At 44.6% G+C, this 23,918-nt stretch overlaps 1 protein-coding gene and 1 long non-coding RNA gene across 2 annotated transcripts; one reads left to right on the top strand and one right to left on the bottom strand.

The window, feature by feature from the left end:
• Positions 1-6,278: 6,278 nt before the first annotated feature.
• Positions 6,279-20,180, bottom strand: tprg1 (tumor protein p63 regulated 1). The gene is made up of 6 exons (XM_037468610.2): positions 19,776-20,180; positions 19,092-19,523; positions 17,842-17,930; positions 15,029-15,205; positions 9,491-9,644; positions 6,279-8,201 (listed from the first exon to the last, which is right to left on the bottom strand). The coding sequence occupies exons 2-6, from the start codon at positions 19,500-19,502 to the stop codon at positions 8,007-8,009; spliced, it is 1,026 nt and encodes a 341-aa protein (XP_037324507.2). The 5' UTR covers positions 19,503-19,523; positions 19,776-20,180; the 3' UTR covers positions 6,279-8,006.
• On the top strand, positions 19,531-22,571 carry LOC119216149 (uncharacterized). The gene is made up of 3 exons (XR_005120096.2): positions 19,531-19,831; positions 20,513-20,608; positions 22,227-22,571. It is a non-coding gene; the product is annotated as an uncharacterized LOC119216149 (long non-coding RNA).
• Positions 22,572-23,918: the final 1,347 nt, after the last annotated feature.

Consider the following 23,918-nt stretch of genomic DNA (forward strand, 5'->3'; position numbering starts at 1 on the left):
CGTGTGGAGCACCCACAGGAATGCCGCTTTGCAAACTTTATCTTTGACATTATCATGGTCTTAGGCCTTTTATGTCAACATATAATCAGAAACTTCTTATGTACCATCAAAAATTAAAGCCAAAATACCATACATGAGACAATTTCCTTCAATATCTCAATCACCAGACTACATTTTGTCATTTTCAGATTAGATTGAAAAGGAAACAATCAATACTTTCATGACCATTCCACAGGCTATGACAGCACTACACACCACTCCGACGCCTACAGTTACTTATTTCACTACTCCCAGCAATTCTGTATATTTGATGAAGGCAAACTGGATCTTATTATCTATATCATTACAACATTACTCCAAACATTGATGTGACTTAAGTCCTAAAGAAAGTGAAGTAAAAATGTACAGACCTTTGTCAGATTTGGAGCTGAAGGGAAAGCTGTTTGGTTTCTTGATTGGCACGTGCAGTCATCACAGCTAATTAGATCCACCTGAGGTGGCTCTCCTCCTTATAACCTCCTAGTGTTTCCAACAGTTTGAATTAAGTAGAGTGCGGCCACTTCGTGGAAAAAGCCACCATGCCAACCAAAATAAGTTGTTGACGTGCGGCTCTCCAAATTCAAAAACAAAGGGAAAGCTCCAACAGTAGGTTGTTGAATTTTGACTGTCTTATGTATTAATACCTGACAACGCATCTCGACCTCTGGCAGAAACTGCGAGAGAAAAGGCATCTCTGTGGGTGAAGCTCCTCAAAGCACACAAGGAAAGTTTCCTGAAGAGAAGAAACATCTCGCTGTCGTCTCTCCAGGACGAGGAGGCCGCTTACAAGGATGCTGCTTTTGCCTCTCATTCAAGTGGCGCTTCTATCCATCGAGGATATCGTTGGAGACGTGAACTCCGACAGCAGGGAGTCTCAAACTCTGATGTCAGGCAGCCAGGTGAGCTATTGGGGAGCCTTTTTAAAATGTTTGTGTAAAGTGCGTCACATGATGCAACTGTCTCTCGGCTGGTGGAGCTGATGAGCCACGAGGAGCTCAGTGTCATGGTACTGTGCTTAAGGGTCATTCAACTCTGACCTTGAGCATGTGACACCAACAGATCGTTGCTGCCTTTAGTTCTGTGTGTTGTGATTTCTAGAGACTCTGCACATGTTGTCTGAGAAGCACATTTGCCTTGTAGGTTTTCCTCAAAGCTTGTTGATAGGCCAGAATATTTAACTGGCCCTTCACAACTTAACTTTTTTTTTTTTTTTTTATACTTTACTGCGTTCGATCAGAAACTTGGTAAGTGGCTCAGACGTGCAGACCCAGGTGGCAATTAATGCTGGAGTTTTAAAAGTCCTACCTCAACTGATGAGGCACCCGAAGGCCAGTACGCAAAGGGAGGCGGCGTGGGCATTGTCCAACATCGCTGCTGGGCCTAGTAGACAAATCCAACAGCTCATCACCTGCGGTCTGCTCCCTGTACGTGTGGAACAGCTCACAAATGTAAGCAGTCACAATCTTTTTATTTTCTCTTCCATATTGGGCATGTTAAACCTACTGTAGTGGTACTTAAAAAGAAGCAAGGACTACTTTCGTAGCTGTTAATGGACAACAAATGTTATGAAAGTATTCTTTTTTCTTTTTCTTTTTTTTTCTCTTGAAGGGAGACTTCAAAACTCAAAGGGAGGCAGTGTGGGCAGTGACAAATTTCACCAGTGGAGGCACTGTGGAGCATGTGGTCAATCTGCGATCATTGACCTGTTGCGGGGCAAATATCCAAAAGTCATTCTGGTCATACTAGAGGCAATCAACAACATTTTCCTGGTGAGGGTATGGGAAAAACTCATTCTTGCACTATATTGTAAAACTTGCAGTACTCAAACGGGCAGATGCAATCAGTTTCAGTTTGTACATGACTACAGGCAGCAGAGGAGCTTGGCGAGACGCAGAAACTGGCCTGCATTGCGATGCTGCAGAACTATGACAATGATATGGTGTACCAGGCTGCTCATGCCCTCATAGAAAAGTACTTTGGAGATGCAAGTCTATGACTAATTATTTAAGAGCGCACACTTTATACATAGATTCACACCCAAGTAACTTGAACAAAACTTTGCATTGCGCTTATGCCATATCGGAGGACAAGGGCCCTGGTGTAAACTGCAGGTTTAACACCATTGATTATTTTCTTGCATTATAGGGAGAAGTTGTGGGTGTCAAGGTCGACAGTACAGAGGACTCATTTGTATATATGACATCTGAACCTCAGGGAACCTTTGAATTGTAAACCAGGTGGTTGTCTTTCATGTTTTAAAGTGAATAAATAAAGATTGAAATGGGTCTCTTTGCCGTTTATTAACTTTCCTAACCCATGACAAGTGAAGATAAAAATGGGCCAATAGGTGGAAAACTCACTTAACCATTTTTCCTTCTAGCCCTTTATGGAAAAAATAACTATCCAGCCATCAGTCTTTACACTGAATGATTAAAGATGGCATCAATAACATGTCAAACCTGAAAGTGACTTGCATTTGCCTCCGAGCTTGTAGAAAGGGTCTAGTATATTGCGACTTTGGAATCTGACCACACACCTTGTTTCTGGCCTTTTGAGCTACACGCTGATATTTTCTTCCTTGGCTCTGTTACACACTGTGCTATGACGCTGTCCTGCATTGTAGACTTGAGGGTGCAGTAAGTTGTACCCCATTCAATATGTTCAAATCTTGTATTCAATTTGCAGAAAGTTGTTTTTTTTTTTTTTGCAGCAAGAGATCTTTATACAACGATGCAGCTAATGGATATTTTTTTTACGAGGTAACTCGTGAGAGCGCGACTTGCAGGCAACCAATCTGGCTTTTGGCGAACTTGATATAGTGAGAAGTTGGAGACTGCAATGTGAGGAACTCCAGCACGGACCACTGCCTTACCAGTAGTTTCCTGCCGCGTGGCCACCTGCGGCTTATGTACTCTTTATTTTGTTCTAAATTTAGGGGGTGCAGCTCTGGAAATGACCTGTGGCATTACCTACGGCATTTAAATTAACACCCATTTCCTACTCACACTAACACTATTTTAATGATACACTTGTGAATCTCTCAGGAAAACTAGACATTCTCAATGGTTGTCAACCATCTATCAATGTTTTTAAAATTTAGATTTGGGGTATAATAGTCACAAGAAAAGAGCTTTAATCCATTTTGACTAGTGTACACAGCATTTCACTTGAAGGTATTTCAAATGAGCCTGGCTGTAGCCAGTCAAACATGGCTGTCACTAATGAAATGAAGGCATTGATATCTTTCTTTTCACTATCACTTAAACGTTTCATCTAGAAGTCTGATAACTTTTCACCCTTTTCAGCATAAAGCGAGGTTTCTGAGAACATTTTACATTTGAGAACTTGTTTTGAGTTTCAACAGTAAGAAGTATGTGAAAATCTGTTAAAAATGGATATGTGTAAAATCGAAACAGTTTAATTCGGGTCCTCGCTACGACTAGTCTTAGAGGAACCTATTGTATTTCAAGTAATTATTATTCTCACAAACCGCGAGCCTTTTTGGGGCCTTTATCGTATTCAAAAAGTTGTTAAATTTGGCATGGATATCTGGACAGTTAAAAAATTTGGGTCTCACATTTGTGAATAAAGAAATGTCTCTATAGCGCCCTCTAGAAATTTAAAAAAGACCACACTAGGCCAGTTTCCACCCCTGATGTCCGATCAACTTGAAAGTTGGCACACAGGTCCTCTTCGACATGCTCTACAACAAGTCAATCATGGTATGCAAATGCACCTAACTAGATTTTCCGCCACTTTGAATTTAGTGAAAAACACATTTTTGGCAATTTCTCCTAAACGCTGAGTTTGTCACGCAACCTTCGGTGGATCATTATTAGGTCAATGTGCCCTTGATTTATCAGAATGGTGCTGATAACTCATTGTTTTGATGAGATATGGGCTAATTAACTTCGCAAGGGGTTTAATGTGGTTTAATCTGCCAGATTTCTAACTTCCAAATGACTTGGCCTGCCCTCACCAAAATTATAGCATGTGTAAACATTGAAGCCCTGAACACACCCTAATTTTCATAATTTCTGAAGAATAGGGAGCGCTATAATTAATGGTTGAAAACCATAAAACAACCATTTTTGAGAAAGACCGAACTCCTCCCAGGGATTCAACCCGATTCTTTTCATAATCGCGCAGTGTGATCCTGAGACTTTAGGCTCTAAATGTTGCATTTTGCCGGAAGAATTTCCAAACTATGTGTGTAGGGAGCATTTTCAAAAAAACACCATGCGCCACGGACGTTGAAGTTTTTTTAACTCGACCATACTTTATCTAATCTGCTCCATATTTCTCATATAGCATGAACGTCTCACCCTTTAAACATCCATATGATCATTTCTGACCTGTTTTATGGTTTTAAGAAGATATTACGGTTAATGAACTTTGCAAGGTGTGTGGCTTAATCTGGCAAGATTTATAACTAGCCTGCCCTCACAAAAATTGCAGGATGTGTAAACATTGAACTCCTGAACACACCTTAATTGTTTCATAATTTTTGAAGATTAGAGGGCGCTGAATTTAATCATTAAAGATGTTCCTTTTTGGCCTATTTTCATTATTTCTTAGAGTTGTAAAAGACCAATCTCCTTCCAGGGATTAAACCTGATTCTTTTCAAATCCACGCAGTGTGTTCTTGAGACCTTGGGCTGTAAAAATTGCATTTTCCTGGAAGAAATATTAAACTATGTGCGTAGGGAGCAATTTACAAAAAACGCCTTTTGAATGAATTCGAAGGAAGTTGGGTCATCTATTTTATTTTGAGAGGCTTGGGATGGAACATCAGAATGTCCTGGTTATCCCTAAGTGTCACCTTGGGGATGTGTACTATCAACCTAAAGTGGAATGGTCATGAAAGTATTGATTGTTTCTGTCACGGTTTGGTCTCTCTTCCTGTTTTAGTTTGAAGTTTCATGTTCCTTGTGGTCTTGGGTTAACTTCACTTCCTGCCTTGTCCTGTGATTGCCTGAGTGTTTCCACCTGTGTCCAATCACCTGCACCTCCCTTGTGTATTTAAGCCCTGTGTGTCTGTTGTCCCTTGTCGCGTCATTGTCTAACGTCAGTCATTGTTGGTGCACGTTCTTTTGGCTTCTGTTAGTTTTTTGTGTTGAATAAAAAGCACATTCCGGAAAACTGAATCCTGCATTTGAGTCCTGCCTGCCTTCTTCGACCTGCACCAGCTCGACCCATCTGACAGAATGACGCGACCACCGAAGGACTCAGCAGGGTTCGACGTTAAGGACCCGTTTTGGGAAGTCCTCAGCGCACGCTGGGAGCAGATGATGGAGCTGGCCGCCCACATCCAGGGCTTGTACGACACCATCGCCCCAGGACCCCCGTCTCCGCCTGTTCCGGCCCCGGGGCGCCCGTCGGCGCCCGTTCCTGCCCCGAGAGCCTCGTCAGCGCCCGTTCCGGCCCCGATAACCACGCCCCCGGCCCCAGCCCCGCGGCGCCTGACCATGACCCCTCCCTCCCACCCTCTTGGGACCGCCTGGAAGTCGGTCCTTGAAGGGGGGGTGGGGTCAGGGGTTGGGCCGGAGCCCCCCGCCTCGACGACGACTGAGCCGCACAGCTCGGCGCCCCCCGCCACGACGACGCCCGAGCCGCACAGCTCGGCGCCCCCCGCCACGACGACGCCGGAGCCGCACAGCTCGGCGCCCCCCGCCTCGACGACGCCGGAGCCGCACAGCTCGGCGCCCCCCGCCACGACGACGCCCGAGCCGCACAGCTCGGCGCCCCCCGCCACGACGACGCCAGAGCCGCACAGCTCGGCGCCCCCCGCCACGACGACGCCCGGCCACCGCCCCGCCAGACCCCCCCAGACCCTGAGGCCCGGCCGCCGCCCCGCCAGACCCCCCCAGACCCTGAGGCCCGGCCGCCGCCCCGCCAGACCCCCCGAGACCCTGAGGCCCGGCCGCCGCCCCGCCAGACCCCCCGAGACCCTGAGGCCCGGCCGCCGTTCCGGCCGCCCCCCCGAGACCCTGAGGCCCGGCCGCCGTTCCGGCCGCCCCCCCCGAAGGACCCGACACATGGCCGCCATCACCCGGAGTTCCCCGCGCGGTCCAGGATCGTCGGCTCCCCACCCTCCCTCCCCTTGTCTGATTTTCTCCGGTTCTGCTCCCCTTTAGGACCGTCTGGAATTCGGTCCTTGAGGGGGGGGTTCTGTCACGGTTTGGTCTCTCTTCCTGTTTTAGTTTGAAGTTTCATGTTCCTTGTGGTCTTGGGTTAACTTCACTTCCTGCCTTGTCCTGTGATTGCCTGAGTGTTTCCACCTGTGTCCAATCACCTGCACCTCCCTTGTGTATTTAAGCCCTGTGTGTCTGTTGTCCCTTGTCGCGTCATTGTCTAACGTCAGTCATTGTTGGTGCACGTTCTTTTGGCTTCTGTTAGTTTTTTGTGTTGAATAAAAAGCACATTCCGGAAAACTGAATCCTGCATTTGAGTCCTGCCTGCCTTCTTCGACCTGCACCAGCTCGACCCATCTGACAGTTTCCTTTTAAATCTAATCTGAAAATGACAAAATGAAGTCTGGGGATTGAGATATTGAAGGAAATTGTCTCATGTATGGTATTCTGAGAGGCTTTAATTTTTAATGGTATATCAGAAGCTCCTGGTTATATGTTGACATAAAAGGCCTAAGACCATGATAATGTCAAAGATAAAGTTTGCAAAGCGGCATTCCTGTGGGTGCTCCACACGGTTAACGACCACTGACTTGGGAACGCTTCGTCCGACGGCCGCAGGGTTCCTCGGACGCCTTTGTAACCGTCCGAGCAGTGCCCCGACGTGCAAGGAGTAGCGAGGACCCGTCCAACGCGGATCGCAGCTTTAATTATTTATTTTATTATATGCTGCATGAGTTTTTAAATGCCCTCTCGTTCGGGTTCTGTGACATTGCTGCCTGAAGCAGAAGGTGAATGTTGAAGATGGCACACCTCGGCTGCCCTCTAGTGTTTAGTTTGAGGAAGAGTTCTTCTGGTGTGTTGTCTTCTCCATTTTCAAAAGCTGTGAAGAAAAACTTATTGAAGCGGTTCTCATTGAACATAGTACTGTTACATACTGTACAGTACTGTTTCTTACTGAAGGACTGAGCACAGACGTCCTTCTGGTAGCTCTGTCACAGGCTGCACACGTCCTGCTTGGCTTTTATTCTCCATTTGTGTTTAAGCGGAGTTTAAAAAATACTCATTCCCACAGACTTGCATTGGAAAAGAAATGTTTGTATGTCAGCAGATAATTGTAAGAACATTTCTTGGACATCAGATTCTCTTTTCACTTACTTCCACTACAGAAATGGGATTTCTCTCTTTTCTTTTAGAACATTTAGAATGAAGGAATACATTAGAGTAAGTTTCGACGGTGTGATAACACCACCTTCATGTTCCAGGAGGCTTTCTCATTCAGAATGGAGATGAGGTTATTATAGAGCAATACAAACTTGGCATAGACGACATCTGTAATTCTATACCACCACAAAGGAAAAGAGAACAAAATACATACTGTGACAACACGCCAGGTGGAGCAACACACATTAAACACACATCAAGGGGAAACTGTATGTATTGTAAAAACACACGGCGAATGATAAAAATATAAAACCATGCACAGAAATGCCCCCCTCCCCAGTGTTTGGAGAATCTCTGAGGGTAGCTCAGCGGTATGGCAATGAGATATTTAACAGACACACCGGGGGAGGAAGAAAGGAGACCGATGCTGAGGAGCAAATACAAAGCTCTCTGCCGAAATAAGGGGGGGGATCACAGGGTTGTTTAAACCTCACACGGAACATCGGGAGAATCCACCCTTCAACGAGACGCCCAAGAAAATCCCAAACTGGAAACGTCTTTGGTCTGTCCTGAAAGGGTTTGACAGAACCAACGCACAAACATGAAGTCAGGGCTTAATAATCTCTTTTCAACTAGTCGAGCGACAGCAAAACTATGAAAAGCAGAAGGGTTCTAGAAGCCGAGGTTTCCTCGAGCCATGCTGTAGCCCAGTTTGTTCTGGTTCCCGAGGAAAGACATGAGGCCCACGTAGGCATCGGTGTGGATCGGCTGCTTTAGGACCAGGACGCCGTTGGCCTTCCCAGGAAACGGCTTCATGGCGTGGGCTTTCTGCGCCGCCTCTTTGATCCGCTCTTGAAAGTTCTCAATCTGGGGGGCGGGGGGTGGAAAGATGGAGAATTCCAATGAGAAAACACTGAGTTACTGAAGGGGTTCAGGTTGAACTTTCTAAATAGTGAATGGCATGCCTTAACTGAACTACGTCTGATTTCATTCCGTTTCGATGGATTGTTTTGTCATGCTGTGTTGTCAATAGATGTGACTGGTTCTTGTGAGTTCATTAAATTGATTTGATTATATGTATTGGCTGTTAATGATGCAGCATCTGCAATTAGTGTATTTGTAGGTTTTGAGCTTTGTGTAACATTTGATATGATTTTAAATGTTACAGTGTAATGTGAAAATGAGGTGTTTACCCCCAACAAATAAAAACCTGTGATTGTGGCAGGTTTAATCCTTTTAAAGAGGGATTTAAGCCTCTTTTATCATGTACAACATAAGTAATCGTTTCAAGCACCATTGCATTAGATCGTTGGCTTTGTTTCAAGGTAAGCAGAGAAAAACAAACTAAAATCAAGTGCTCCTCAGTCAGCAGGTCCCGGGTTTCCAGCAGTGCTGCATTTGTGTGTGATGGAGGGCAAAATTGGCATGAATTACATTACATGTCATTTAGCTGACGCTTTTATCCAAAGCGACTTACATTGCATTTTTAACCCATGGCTTACATTTTGCCCGGGGAGCAAGGGGTTGGGTGTCTTGCTCAGGGACCCTTCAACATGAGAGGAGGAGCAGCGGGGGTTCGAATGGCCAACCTTGCGGTTCCCGGCGCACCCTCTCTACTCCATGAACTACATGTGAGTCACCGAGGGGGGAGGGGGGGGTCGTGTTGCCCGTAATGATCAGAGCTGCTCACGCATCAATGGGGTCAAACACAAACTATTCCATTTGACCTGGAGGAACTGGTCATGTTGTTAGACAAGGGCAAAACATCTAGAAGTCTGTGAGAAAATGACTCTACTTCTCACTTCATTTATTACCTCAATACAAGTTCATTTGTAAACTGTGGTCCTTTGAGAGCCAAACAGACCAAGCAGAGTATGCTTTAGTGCGGGCTGTCACCTCCTCGTCCGGTCTGTGTTTTCCTCTTACAACTTGTCACTGTGTGTTTTTACCTCATGAAGGTTATTTGTAACCTCTTCGGTCGCCTAAAAATGTCTCATTCTGTGTTTACCACCAAGATGGTGACGGCCCAAATACCCAACTCAAGGCTGCCATACCGTGGGTGACGTCCAAGTGAGCCTCTTACATACAATCTATAAACGGGTCGGTGTCAATTAATGGTCTCCGTGAACTGAGACCTTTAAATAACTCAAACTCACATGGCACATGGCAGCGAACGTGCCGCTGACACTCCTCACGGGGTGGTTGATGAAGGTGATGAAGGGGAAGTCAATGGCGAAGGGGTTCCACCTGGAGGTAAAGGAGGGCTCCCTCTGCCGATCCCAGAAGAGCCGCAGCCCCTCCCCCTCCCTCCTGGACACACCAAGACACAGAAGAGCGTCAAAGATATTTATGCTGCAGAATTAAATTACCCCATAATATTACTAACAAGTCCTTGTTTTTTTTTGTTTTCCATTCCATTTTCCATTGATGTCATTGTATCTCTGTCAGTTGAATATATTTGCACAAATCTTCTGTGACGTTGGCGGGTTGGTCGACCTTTCACGACACAGTCAAACAATATCATTTGCATTTGCAGTTTGCATTGCCTGGCTCGCACTGTGACTGTGAATAATTACATTTCACTAGGACAACCAAATGATAAATCTGCTCTACATATTTTTCATATGCAAAAAAAAATAAAATGTTGCTGATGGAAACCAATGGCCAAAAAAACCATGTTGCAAAATGGTTTCCAATGGCAACGTTGCAAAGGCGGCCAACCAGACCTGTTGGGTCCATGCTAACATGCAAGAACAATGGAAGAAATGGCACTAATCTACCCTTGGGGCAAACACTTAATATGAGTTGAGGTAGTCTACTACTCATATTAAAGTAAATACCCCAGGCTGTAAGGACAAAATGCCCCAGGGTCACATGTTCCCTCAGCCCGGTAAAACCTCAGAAGACTGAGAGAACAGCAAAGACCGCTGAACCCTCTCCGATCGCGTGTTTGAAATGATGACAACATTCATCCACATGCTGTTTACCCATCAAGTGTGAGCGAGACTGTGGGGAATACAGCACATTTGTTATAGTTCAAAAAGGTACAGAGTCACACTGAGTACAAACACATCTGCTTTTAGAGCCAGATAGAGCTGTGCAATAGATCCATTTCTGTTATGTATTTGAGATATAGGAATAGGAATATAGGAATTCTGCCTTGATTTTATTTAGTACAGAACAGCCACCTCTTCCCTCAGTGCTTCTCTAAAGTATGACTGTAATATTGCAATTTCCTAAAATGAATAGTTCACTGAATGTATATCCCAAACCTCCTAAAAGTTATAACAAACACACACAATGTTTTGGTGGTTTTGTGAAGGAATTAGACAAATATCTAACTTATTTATAATCAACCTACTGGTTTGCATCCAAAAAGGAAGGTTAATAAATCAGTGCGATGCCAATTTCCCCAAAGGCGCTCTGATATTTTTAATGATCTGTCACATATTTGACCACGTACTCTGCACAAGTGCACTTCCTGCCAACACCCGAGGCAAACACTATTTACACATGTGCTATCCAAATGACGACAGAGGCCTCCTTCAAGGCAGGTGTTGTGCAGGGAGAAAACAGGCCAACAGGACCAAGTTATTCACACGCTGTAACAAGGTATCTGTACAAAGGCTCAGTTATGCACAACGTCACCAAAACAAGACTTACAAACACCTCAAAAGAGGGTCAAACGGAAGAAGGGCCCCTCCTACCAACCACACACTCAATCCATACTATTACACAACCATACAAAACGCACACACGCTGCATTCTGAGCTCAAAGGCAAGTGACGAGATATTCCTCCCTGGGATGCCTTCTGCGTTTGGGACTCGGAAGTCAACACACAAACATCAAAGCCAGCTCCAGTGGTGGCACAGCGTCACACAGCAAACAGGCGCGTTGGGTCCGATGGCTCAGCAGAGTTCTTCAGCCTGGTTCGTCGGCCATTCATACACAAATGCAAAGACCTCAGAGGGACTAACCAGGGGGCGGAGTGATGACTGGGGAAAAAAAAAAAAGTGTAGCTCGCTTGCTATACACAACTTCCCCACATGTCTTGAAAAGACATTTGCATTATTCATGGTGAAGCTTGTGCGACGCTCCGAAGCCTAAAACATACAGCCACGCTGCTGTGGATGTCACGATGCAAAAAGGCTGTGATATCGTAGCTGCAGGCTGTTGGCAAACCCGCTTCCAACCCGAACAGCAGAGTCCACCAGCTGAAAAACGCTGCAAGGTGTTTGAATTAAGAGCAGCGAGCCCAAAACACATTATACGCCTATTGGAGAAAATTCAAGTGTGTATTTGCATATTTTTGTGCAATTTATGCCGTAGACATTCCATTTATGAAAGTGCCGTTGAGGTGAATCAAACATATTCAAATCATTGAAGGAAGCAGGAGGCATGTGACTTCCTCCTTGGTGCTGATGGTGAAGAGTTTGAAATAATTTCAATAGTTTGAAATAAAATGTAAAAATCAGAAAACATTTGTTGCCACGTATTTTATGGATACAGAAAATTGTCCTGATGATTGATGCGCTCGATATAAGAATAAAATGGGATAATAAAATAGAATGGAATAAAATAAGCCAAGCAAAAATGTACAATATAAACAAATAAGATAAGTACGTTAACACACGTATGTATGTGCATATACTGTATATCCATGGTGAGAAACCACTGTGCAAATATGTACGGTAGTCAACAAAAGAGACAACCAGTTTTTGAATTACACATATGTTTGTCCATTTAAAATATCGTTTTTCATGATTCATATGCTGGATGCTTGGTGGTTATTGTCGCTGTGGTTTTGGAGAGATTTGTCTGACAGAAATGATCCGTATATCAGCAGCCTTTCCTTTGTTAGCTTCTTGCTTTGCTGAGGAAGTAAACATAAGCCCTGGACTCATTTGCATATCATATTTAATAACTTATTGGAGTCAAGTGAATATCGTAGCCAGGACTCTGTCGAACGATATGAGGCCTTCATATATTTGTCCGTGATGAGTACACAATGTTCCTGTTCAAAGCTGGTTCTGCTCGGTTGGAAACCCAAATGGCTGAAGCTCGACAGTATGGCTGAAGTGCAACAGTAGTAGAGATAAATAATCTATTGTCCCTTAGAAAGCTTAATTAGGAGAAAAAGGAGATGAGAACAGTGCTGGGATCGTTTCCAATACATTTATATCAATATATAAACTTTCAACACCAGCAACCCCCAGTAGGGCTTCCTTCAACCTCCACACTAAACTTTTTCAGACAGAAGTAAAAACAGGTTGATGACGTGCTGGATAAATAGTTTGGAGAGGAGGCGCTTTCTTCGTCATGGGTGCACCTGGAGATTCAGCACTAAAAGTACAGACGTTCCCTCAACGATATCTATTGGCACCATTGTTGTTTCTGAGATGCTGATGGAGCTAGGTGGGGAAACGGACGCCAAATAACACGCTGCACTTTGTTCTCCAGCTGGTGGCCTGGGAGCATTAAGGGGTCAAGCGTTCACAAACCTGCTCTTGGGCTCACTTTATTATATATAAAAGTATTACAAATCCACACATACCCTTGGAAAGTGGAAAACGCCTCTACAACTGTCGCACACTGAGATCAAGAGGTCAGATGACAACTGTCGGCTGCAGATGTCTTTTTTACCCGTCCTCTTGATAAAAATAAAACCGCGATAGAAACCTCAGGAGTACCAGGCAAGCATCATCACCACTAGTGATGGAACAACGGTCATTGCATTTCTGTCTGAGCAAAAATGGATCATGTACCGGAGAGGTGTCGCTTCGCAGTTCAGCCAAGTAAAGCTAAACCGTGTTTGCTCTCTACTGACCAGCAGGGGGCGACTCCTCTGTTTGCAAAAACAAATCTGATAATTTCAGTACAGCATGAGGCTAATTTACTAAGTTATGGTCCATTAAGAGTCAAATAGATCATTAAGCGGAGTATGCTTTGGGGCGGGCTTACTGTGATTGACAGGCAGCAACTATTACCAGCGCTGTATACACAGTCTTAAGGTTACTCATCCAGTAAGCAAATTTCTCAAATATGGTAATTTGCTCCTAAAACTAGTCCGGACATCTAATTAGGCTACTTTCGTCAGCATGAAATATTGATATATCACACACTATAATGTAGTTGTAGGCGCATATGTGATATTTTTATATCAAACAAAGATTTAGAAATAAGTTTACAGCTGCGACAGAGATACCTGGGCTATGGGTCGGCCGATATCGAGTGCTTATCTGATGCCTGTGTCAAATTAAAATATCTGGTCTGCCTGTCTGTGAAACCAAAGACTTGTCAAAAGTTTAAAAAAAGGAAAGCACCATTGCAGAAAGATGTTCAACACCTGACTTTTTCCTCACATTGATGTTGGGATGAGCAAAGTCTGTCATCACAGCAGGGGGGAGGAATCCGTCACATACACTTTACTGTAGATCACTTTTCTGCCAAAAATAAGACCGAATGACCCAGACCAATGAAAGGCGCCGCTTCCTGAGGGAGTGGCAGAGAAGAAGGAGAAGGAGGGAGAAGGCAGGCCAGATGAAGACAGAGCAGTGCCAGTCTAGCCGTCTCTTTGCTGTTGCACTCCCACGAGCGCTATGTATAATTCAGCGTAATGTGCAGAAATAAAGCCCCCAATTCAGGCCGCGTTCTTCTAAGCTTTTCACAGCGCATTGAGTTTTATTCATCAAATTACTTTTAGTTGGTTTGGCATCCCCCGAGCCGTCTTTAAAAGGTTTGGATGAAAGGACTACATTAATTGTGCCCCTAATCAGTTAGGCGACAGCTCCAAGTGACAGCTTTGCACTCCTTACCCTCGCCGGTTTCAGGCCGTTCCGTGTGACCCCCCCCCCCCCCCCCCCCCATTGCCAATTGTCTGTGCAAATCCCTCCCCCTCACGGTGTGGCTTCCTGATGTTGGCCTCAGCGCCGTGTCACTGACAGCCCTGATCACCGCCCACGCTGGCAAGCAAGTCATGCACACTTCAACCTTTGAAATACCTAGAAAAGGCGCCATGTTGCGTCGCTTCCTCCAAGAAAGTACACAACGCTCGAGAGCAAACTAGGCATGTGTGTCATTAATAAACAATGGCTAATCGGGTGCTAGATTGCTGGATTTGTGCTGGTTACTATTTCCCAGCACAAATCAAAATAACTTTGAAAGCTGCAGGTGTCTGGATAGAAGGTGCAGGTGTCTGGACTGAAGGTGTAGGTGTCTGGACTGAAGGTGCAGGTGTCTGGATAGAAGGTGCAGGTGTCTGGACTGAAGGTGTAAGTGTCTGGATAGAAGGTGTAGGTGTCTGGATAGAAGGTGTAGGTGTCTGGATAGAAGGTGCAGGTGTCTGGACTGAAGGTGTAGGTGTCTGGACTGAAGGTGTAGGTGTCTGGACTGAAGGTGTAGGTGTCTGGATAGAAGGTGTAGGTGTCTGGATAGAAGGTGCAGGTGTCTGGACTGAAGGTGTAGGTGTCTGGATAGAAGGTGCAGGTGTCTGGATAGAAGGTGCAGGTGTCTGGACTGAAGGTGTAGGTGTCTGGACTGAAGGTGTAGGTGTCTGGATAGAAGGTGTAGGTGTCTGGACTGAAGGTGCAGGTGTCTGGATAGAAGCTGCAGGTGTCTGGATAGAAGGTGTAGGTGTCTGGATAGAAGGTGTAGGTGTCTTGATAGAAGGTGTAGATTGACTGTAACGACTTACTGAAGCAGTGAGTGCTTGGGGAAGCTGAATGGACCGTGGGAGATGCGGTCTATAATGTTCAATGGGATCCTCAGGATATGATCACAATTGAACATGACGAAGTTGTACTTGAAGACCAGCAGAGAGTTGTCCGTGATGAGGACGAGGCGCTCTTTTTCATTGTTCCAGTGATCCACCCTGAAGAGAGAGAGAACGTGTTAGAATCTGTTCTTGATACCTACATTTTTTATCTGCTTTCATTTTCTCAATGTAAACTACACCATACAGCACATTTCTAAACATCCAATGAGAAAAAGCTGTCAGATCAAAGCCTCAATCCCTGTTAAATCCTTACGTCTTTATGTATAAAGTTTGTAACAAGAATAAACACCAAATGGCCGCTTAATTAGTTACAGCAGATTTAAGCCGATTAACTGCACGGTTTCCACACTTTGTAGCTTTTTTTTCCCAGCCAAAAGACACATTTTTGTGTTATCCCAGTCCCCCCAATTTAAGGGTCGGGACCCACTAGTGGATCATACAATTTTCATAATGTATATTTGACTATTTTTGTATTACGTTTAGTTCTGATGTTGGTAGGGGAGACCCCAACTAAGGATGCGTAGAATGTAGTCGGGCCTATGGTGGATGTTTTCTTGCTGGAAAAGAAGACAAAAGTATTTGCAGCCTTTGCAACAGGCTCCTTAGATCGAACTGTAAATCACCGTAACCGTAAAACATCAAACCCCTTGATCTTAGTATAGTGCAGGAGGTTATCTGAAGTCAACTCATAAACATGTATAACATGTTAATTATGAACTGTAAAAGCCCATGGCAAAGATTGTACAATATGCACGCAGGCATTTCTAAGTTTTTACAAAAAACAAAGGAAAGAAAAGAATAAGCTAATAACCAAAAACAAGTTCAAAGCAAACAAACTTAGTCTGTTTTTGTTATGGCATCAACATGTGCTCAAAGATGTCAGTGTTATCAATTAGAATCACAAAAAGCAGGATATCGCACACACACACACTCATTTCATGGTGCCATGGATTATCTTCCTACGGCCCACTGAGCCGGGCTCATGTGGCCGAATGAACACTCGATTACTGATGGCAGCCGCGGGCCAAAAGAAAGACGGTTCACTGAGCAGCCGCGGCACCAAGGGAAAGGTGTGGGAGACGAGCTATGAATGAGCTAATGAGCTCACGTGGTACGGAGGTGTTAGAGATGCACCATCATGCTGAGAGAACAACACGCAGGGAGGAGCTGGACTCAGGACATAGAACCACCAACTGCATTTGGAAGTCACAAATGGAGTATTTCAGGCTCGGAGAAGGCAGAAACAACTGGGAACTAAATGCAATGGAGAAGCACTAATCGATTAAAAAAAAAAAAGAACCATCTCAGCATTAAAAGCACATGCATTTAGCTCTGAGGAAATTATGCAGCAGCTCCACAGAATTACCATTTAATGCAGTCTGTGTCGCCAGACATTCTACAGCTGCGTCCGCAGGACGGCAACAGCGGGCCCGACCGTAGGACGAGTTTACGAGTGTTGGACAGAGCTGAATAAATGGAATGCATTATTAATTCTTGCACAGCCTTTAAAATGTTTCCTGAAAGCTTGTACGGTGAACCTGACGTCTGACAAGTGCACTTTTAAATGTATTGTAGTCATGTCATTTTGCGTGTTGGAGACATTTAGTTCACTAACTTCGCATTGACTTGTGAGATCATGAACATTGGTATTCAGCTAAATTATGGATTATGGATGTCTCTGTCTGATCACGCTGAGCCAATATCAGCCTGTAATGTAGTATATCATGTGTAGAACTTAAGAGTCTTGCTCCATGGGCCAGCGGTGATTTGTACATTAAACTGTGCATTTTTAGTCTCATCACTGTTGTCAGGTGATAACCCAGTCACTCATATTAAGGAAGATTTTGACAGTTCAACAAAAACCCATTTTTGGTATTACAGAGTGCTGTTCTGCTGATCCGAGGTTTGACATCTCATCCGGCGTTGGGTCACCCCAAACTTCCCTTTCCTGGCCACTTCTACCCATTCTGACTGGAGGATCCCAAGTCGTTTCACAGCCAGTGTTGAGATATAATCTCTCCACCTAGTTCACTCCACCAATGCCTAGAAAACCTCCCTAGGGAGGCGCCGAGGGATTCTTACCAGATGCCAAAACCACCTCAACGGGCTCCTTTCCATGCAAAGGGGCAGCGGCTCTACGTCTAAGGGACACGCCAGCCACCCTCCCAAGGAAACCCATTTCGTCCACTTGTACCCGTGACGTAGTCCTTTCGGTCATTCGGCCTACCCGGAGTAGACAATCCATCTGTCTCCTGCCAAGAACCATGGCCTTAGATTAAGAGGTGCTGATCCTCATCCCGAGCACTTCGTATTCGGCTGCGAACTGCTCCCTTGAGAGAATGGGTTCACATGCAAAAAAGGCCATTGGGACTACACAGTGACCACGTAACACAGTGGAAACGGCTCCGACTTACTGCCACGAACACAGGTCTCACTTTAGGTGTACAGGGATTGGATGGCCCCACAACGTGACCCCGTTGCTTATTACTCCTGCAGCACCTCATACAATAACTCTCGGGGGACCCTGTCATGCACCTTCTCCAGGTCCACAAAACAAATCTAGACTGGGGGAACATACTCCCAGGCCCCCTCCATAAACCTTGCCAGAGTTAAGAGCTGCTACATTGTTCCACGACCAGGACCAAATCTGTGTTGTTATCTTCAATCAATTAACTTCTCCATACATTTGATTAGGTATGATTTTGTACACAGGAAAAATGGCAGAAACTCACTCTGCCATCAGCCAAACACTGTGAAGGCTGCCGTCGACTTCTTCCACCAGAGCTGTCACGTCTTTGATGGCCTGTTCCAGTGTGCCAGGCTGAGGAGACAGAAAGGCCCGGTGTCATTCTCTAGTTTTTCATTGTGACAACCACAATGTGTGACAGAAAGCTTAAGGGTGATCTTTGAGGCAGACAAACAGCTGGGACTGGTACCCCAACCAAATGTCAGCGTGTCTGTGTGTAAAAACAAAATGACAATAAACAAAAAACATGAAGCTTCCGCACAACAAAATGACTGCAAATGAAGAACGCTGTGCGTGCAGCTTCCACGTTAGAAGACACAAGAGAAGCTTCTGCACATAATACACTTGACATCCAAATTTCTGCTTTCCCATGAAACTCAGACTGTCATTTCTATAGCATGACATTCTATCCTTCCACTTTTTATTATTTCAATGGCAGGTTGAAAACATTAGGAGTTCATACTGAGGGCTTTCTTACAGCAACTTTACCAGGGACGGATTCCTATAGCAAGCCAATCCAGATTTGAACCTATATACAGGTTAACATTTTGCATCATCTGTTCAAAAACACGTAATTAAAAAAAAATATTGCACTATTCACCGAAAATATAGTAAGTGTCCCTAAGAGCATTATGTTGCACTTTTGCGCTAAACCATATTAAAACCAGTACATTACCAGTTTCAAACACACTACCAGGCCTAACTGATGCTAACATTAGCCAAATCCATGAAGTAGTACAACTTGAAGTAACAGGTTTGAATACTGTGTTTCATTAAATGAATGCATTGCAAAGTAGTTTAGGGACTTACACACAAGAACAGGCCTATTAAGCCAACTCAAGTACTTACTTCCCTTGAGTCTCCCAACATAGAAGTCACTTTGGATAAAAGTTTCATGTAAGACATGTAATGTAACTCTGGTACAATACATTTGCTAGACATGCATGTTAGATGTTATAGTACCTATAAACAAATAGACATTGAATAAATACAACGCTAGTAATAAGGACAGATGTCAAATGTAGTATGGCCTACTGCCGCAGTATATGAAGCTAATGTAAAGTATACTCTAAATACGAGCAACATCATACAAATAAAACAAAAGAGCCACGTTAGTTAGAGTTCTACAACTGTATAAATACCAATAATTAATTAAATTAATTAAAAGTACAGTTTCTTTAACATATAGGCAGCACAAACTTCCCCGTTGTCAGGTGGAAAAGTGAAAGTTTTTACCCTCAGCACGAAGAATTTCCTCATCTTAAAATGATGCAGAGAGGGCTCCACGGAGTTGTCACTCTGCGGGGGGCGGGTCGCTCCGACCTCCGCTGCCCGCTCCTCCGGGCCCTCGGACGGCTCTGTGTCCTCCGTGGGGGGAGGCTGCTCCGTGTGCCCCGGGTCCTCCGTGGGGGGAGGCTGCTCCGTGTGCCCCGGGTCCTCCGTGGGGGGAGGCTGCTCCGTGTGCCCCGGGTCCTCCGTAGGGGGAGGCGGCTCCGTGTGTCCCTGGTCCTCCGTGGGGGGAGGCTGCTGCGGGTCCTCCGTGGGGGGAGGCGGCTCCGTGTGCCCCGGGTGGGCGGCTGTAGAGCCCAGCGGAGGCTGCTGCTCCTCTTCGCCGGGCTGCGTTCTCTTCTCATCGGCTGCTGCCATGGCGTGGCTTCTAAAAGACAACTGTCAGGATGGGCAACACTTGTTAGAGATATTTAGACCAAGTTAAAACAGGTTAAAGTAAGTCACGCAGATATCGACTGCGCTGCCTGGAGGCCTTTGTCACGTTTTAAATCTTTGCCTGTTGCCGTCACGTTGGCGGCACAACTTCCCTCGTATGGAAACTCGGTCACACTCCTGTTGACGTTCACGTTGCCTACGTTACATCCTTTTGAGTGAAGTTAAAGTTACGTTCAGGGGACAAATGGGACTTACTTGGCGCTGGTGATCTGTGGCGGAAAGTGAACAATCTGGATAGAGACGCAACGCAGGTGAATGAACTTCCTTGTTCCGACTGTAACGTGTGTTGTTAGGGGCGTGCACGGCGGCAGGATGCCTCACACTCGGTCCTTCCTACTACTTCGATTAATGGTGTAATAAGCCCGGGTGCACGAGCGGCACCGGTACCAATCTATGAATAGGCCCGATAATGCTGCTCCACGCGGACTGAAGGGAGATCAGTTTGTGAAGCCTATGAATGTTGTGAGTGTAGGTCAGGGGTTTTGATCCATGCACACCTTTGTTACTCCACCTGCCTGACCAGATCTACCTGTTGAGGATGCAACGTATCCACAACTACAAATCCTCCTGTGAATAAGTTGGTGTGACCACGTTCAATTTGATACATTTTTCCATAAAAAAGTCACCAATTCGCTTATTTGCTTGAGTATAAAAACGAGGTTCTTTATAAGTTACATTCCAAGCAGCACCTTATGATTACTTGCATGAAGGGAACTTCCTTCCACGAATACTGAATTAAATGAGGAAAATAGCCATATTGTTTTATCCTAGAGAAAATCTTATTTTACCAAACCAAAGCTGGCAGAAGTCAGCATCCGGGTAGTGTAAAAGTGAAACAAGCCAGCTCAAACCATGCTAAAGTGTTTGAAGCGGATGCTCTTATTGTCCTAGTCATGCCACTGTGTGGGTTTGTTTCCTGTTTTATTTTGTAGTTTCCTGCTTCTCAGGGGCCTGGGTGCTATGAAGGGCCTTGGTGTCCCCATCAGAGTCCCAATCATCCTGAAAATGGAGCAGAATAAGGAATTGAGGTTGTATTAGAAATGGCTAAACATTTACACACTTCAGTACAATGATAAGTTTCTTTAAACATGTTTCCTTCATTTTATATCATTGTTTTTCATTGGATGTACGTGATTTTGTCCGTGATGTGGCGAGAAGACCTGCTCTTCCTCAACGCCAGTTTAGGGCAAATTGAAATATTTCCTTTTATACCTAACAAGAATTATAAAACATAATGTTCTTCCTGATGTTAGTGAGTTGTTCTTCCGGCCTGCGGGCCGACAGAACTGCTCCGGCCTTTGAAAACGCAGCGCTGTTACTAAATCTACCAGAATGAGAGAAGTCGTTTGGCTGAATTCTTCCAGACGTCCCAAACCGGGCTTCACATTTTTTCAACACGTTTGTTCGATGCACTCGTTCGTTCTTTCTTTCCTGTTGCTAACTGAAGGTCCATCATATAACTGAAGGTCCACCATATGCAAAATGACACCCTGTCATTTTCATGTTTTATGAAAATGAATAGATTATTTTCACAAGATAGAAAACCTTTTAGTGTCTCTCCTTTATAAAAAGTACTAAATGGTATTGTTTGAAAGTTTGACTAAATATCTTAGTTCCACTTTATTTTCTAAATCAAATATAACAATCACAGATTTCCGAGGGAAAAAAATAGTTTGCCATTAACCAAAATCTATTTCTGATAAATGGACTAAATATCTTTTAAAAAAATGACATTTTTTAATTCCTATATAATTACAACATTCATTCATAAAAGTGCAGGAGCTCGACCAACATGCAACACCAACAGCTCAAAACCTACTTTTTTAGAATGAATGTATTCATTCACATGCAAGGAATGAACATTTAATGGTATGTTAGTCATTATGAAACACTGTAAGATACCGTTAAAAATCCACTGTAAATTTACAGCAATTCAAACGTGAATCGACCATTTAGGTTTAGAATAACTGGTGTCAAGAACCATTAACAACTAGACAACATTTAAAAAAAACTCCATAACATTCATGGGACATTTAGCTAACGTTTTTTCTTCCTTAAATATTTGTCAATGAAATTCACAATCCAACTGTGACAGTGACATAATGAAGCCATCGGGGGTTCAACCAGATCCCCGAAGGCAAATGAGTATTTTCTTCCCACGAATCAGTCTGCGTGGAGGCTAATACTGTGAGGCAACTCCTTCCACATCTCAGTCAGGGAGTTTCAAACTTCTAAAACCAAAGCCAGTTGTAATCTCCAGCCGTCAAAGAAGTGTATAAAAGTATTTCACAAGGCGTTTTCTTTTCTGCCCGCTTGCTCAGTGACTCCCACGGACTGCAAACTTCTGCAAAATTCTTCAAGCACTTTGGCCTTGTGGGAATGGCCAGTAGCATTTAAGTCCACATTTGATAAAGTTTTTTTTTCCTGCTGTCATGTTATTCCTTCTTTCAGTCCAGAGCATGTTTGCTTTTTTAAATTTTTAAATTAGGACTTTTCTAAGAAGTACCGGAGCAAGAAGCTGGAATGTTTGTAAAAAGAAAAATCTCCAAGAAACCTGTAAATCCCTTTTGTCGTGCTGTCAGCTGTCAGTCCAGCAGCTCCCCTGTGTTTTTGTTCACTTTGCCTGTGTTTAACCCTGTCTGTCAGCAAGGAGGTGTGGACATGTTCATCCTGGGAGGGTGCTGACGGCCATCAGCCATCAGGGGGCTGCCCTACACCAACCTGGGTCTTCCTGCCATTCGTCGGCAGGTCGTTCCGTCGTCAGAGTTATGCATTCGGGCCATCTGGTAACTCCTGTGGATTAGACGCTGGTTTTTATTGCCCTGGTGTACCGGGATCCCTACCTGACTGCTGGCTGGCTCTCCGAGGTCATTACCCCCCACCAGACTCAACCGTGTCCACCTTTTTTTGTGCGTGAATAAAGACGTTATCTCCCAGGAAACCTCACCCATGAGTCCTGTGTGCTGCGCTTGGGTCCACGTCCATTTACCTGGTCATATCACCCGTCCTTTATTCAATACAGTGATAACATCTGAACAACTGAAGAGCCCAGCATAATAGAATCACAGACCTGGTGGCAGTTTTATGGAAGTATCATCTCAGCATGACTGCATCGTAATATTGGATATCTGCTACCCGCTTGGTGTAAACTGTTGAACTTGGAAACCCTTTTGACCTGTGATGCATCACATCATTTGGAGGAGCAAGGATACAAATAATCCATGTTCTTGTATCTAGGCCACGTGAATCAACACTACAAAGCTGGAAATGCTCACTGTTGCCCAGCTGTGAGCCGTTCAGTTGCTACTGTACATTTATTTCCATGGGTTCATACATTCTCTCCAGGCAGTTTTTTTGGTGTTGTCACATACGTATTTATCACCAATGGAATTTACCATGAATTAATAATAGGTTAAATAATAGATATATTTTCTGTGCATGTTTTCATTTAAATGGAACCGCATGATTGCATGGTGAGTCTCTTTGTAGACACCAGTAACTTATCACCCTTCATAAGTGCACATTAGCCAGTCTCAGTTGTTTTTATAGTTGTAGTATGCAATGTTATATATTTTATGTTTGTCACGGTTACTGATGCCGGAGTACGGGAGAACCCAAATGCACGACTCGTACACGATGGACAAGACAGGAGGGTTTTAATCAAGGTTCAGGCAGGGTCAAAACGGGGAGATCCGTCAGGAGGCAAACAAGTTCAGAGGGGCAGGCAGGTAATCCGTAGACGAGGACAGGCAGGGTCAGAATCAGGAGGGCACACAGACAGGCAGACAAATCCAAAACGGGGCAGGCAGGTGAATCGGGGTCGAGGAACAGGCAAGGTCGGAATCGAGAAAAACAGGATGGCTTCGGGAAACGCTGGAAAACTTGGTAGAACACACAAGACAATCTGGCAGTGAGCAACAGAATGTGACTGGCTTAAATAGTGAGTGACTGACGAGGGAAGGCACCACAGGTGAGGGTGAGGAGAACCAGGTGCAGGAAATCAGGTGACGAGGTGGGAGGATCTGAAATGACAGGAGAGTTAGTGAACATGCAGTGGAGATGAATAGCCTATGATGTGAACACCCAGTGAAGATGAAAAATAAACTATGATGTGGACGTATGTGTGACAATGTTATAACATGCGTGACAACATAGCTACCCTAAACAAAAGACAACTACTTTCAGCAGACTTTCTCTCAACACATTTACAACCATCGTTATGTACCGGAGAGTAACTTTGGTCTTACACAGGACACAAACTGCAGGCCCGTGTCAGCTCTTTGTGGACTTAACAGAATGTTTAATTACAGGCGATCCACAGACTAATTCATTTGTCTT

Source organism: Pungitius pungitius, chromosome 7 (genome assembly GCF_949316345.1).
Source record: "Pungitius pungitius chromosome 7, fPunPun2.1, whole genome shotgun sequence".
NCBI lineage: Eukaryota > Metazoa > Chordata > Actinopteri > Perciformes > Gasterosteidae > Pungitius > Pungitius pungitius.

Coding starts and splice junctions, on each gene's coding strand:
- tprg1 (XM_037468610.2), bottom strand. CDS start 19,502: ATGGCAGCAGCCGATGAGAAGAGAACGCAGCCCGGCGAAGAGGAGCAG. Junction 15,206..17,841: donor AGTGTTTGGCTGATGGCAGA/GTGAGTTTCTGC, acceptor CTCTCTCTTCAG/GGTGGATCACTGGAACAATG. Junction 8,202..9,490: donor CGTTCGCTGCCATGTGCCAT/GTGAGTTTGAGT, acceptor CCCGCCCCCCAG/ATTGAGAACTTTCAAGAGCG.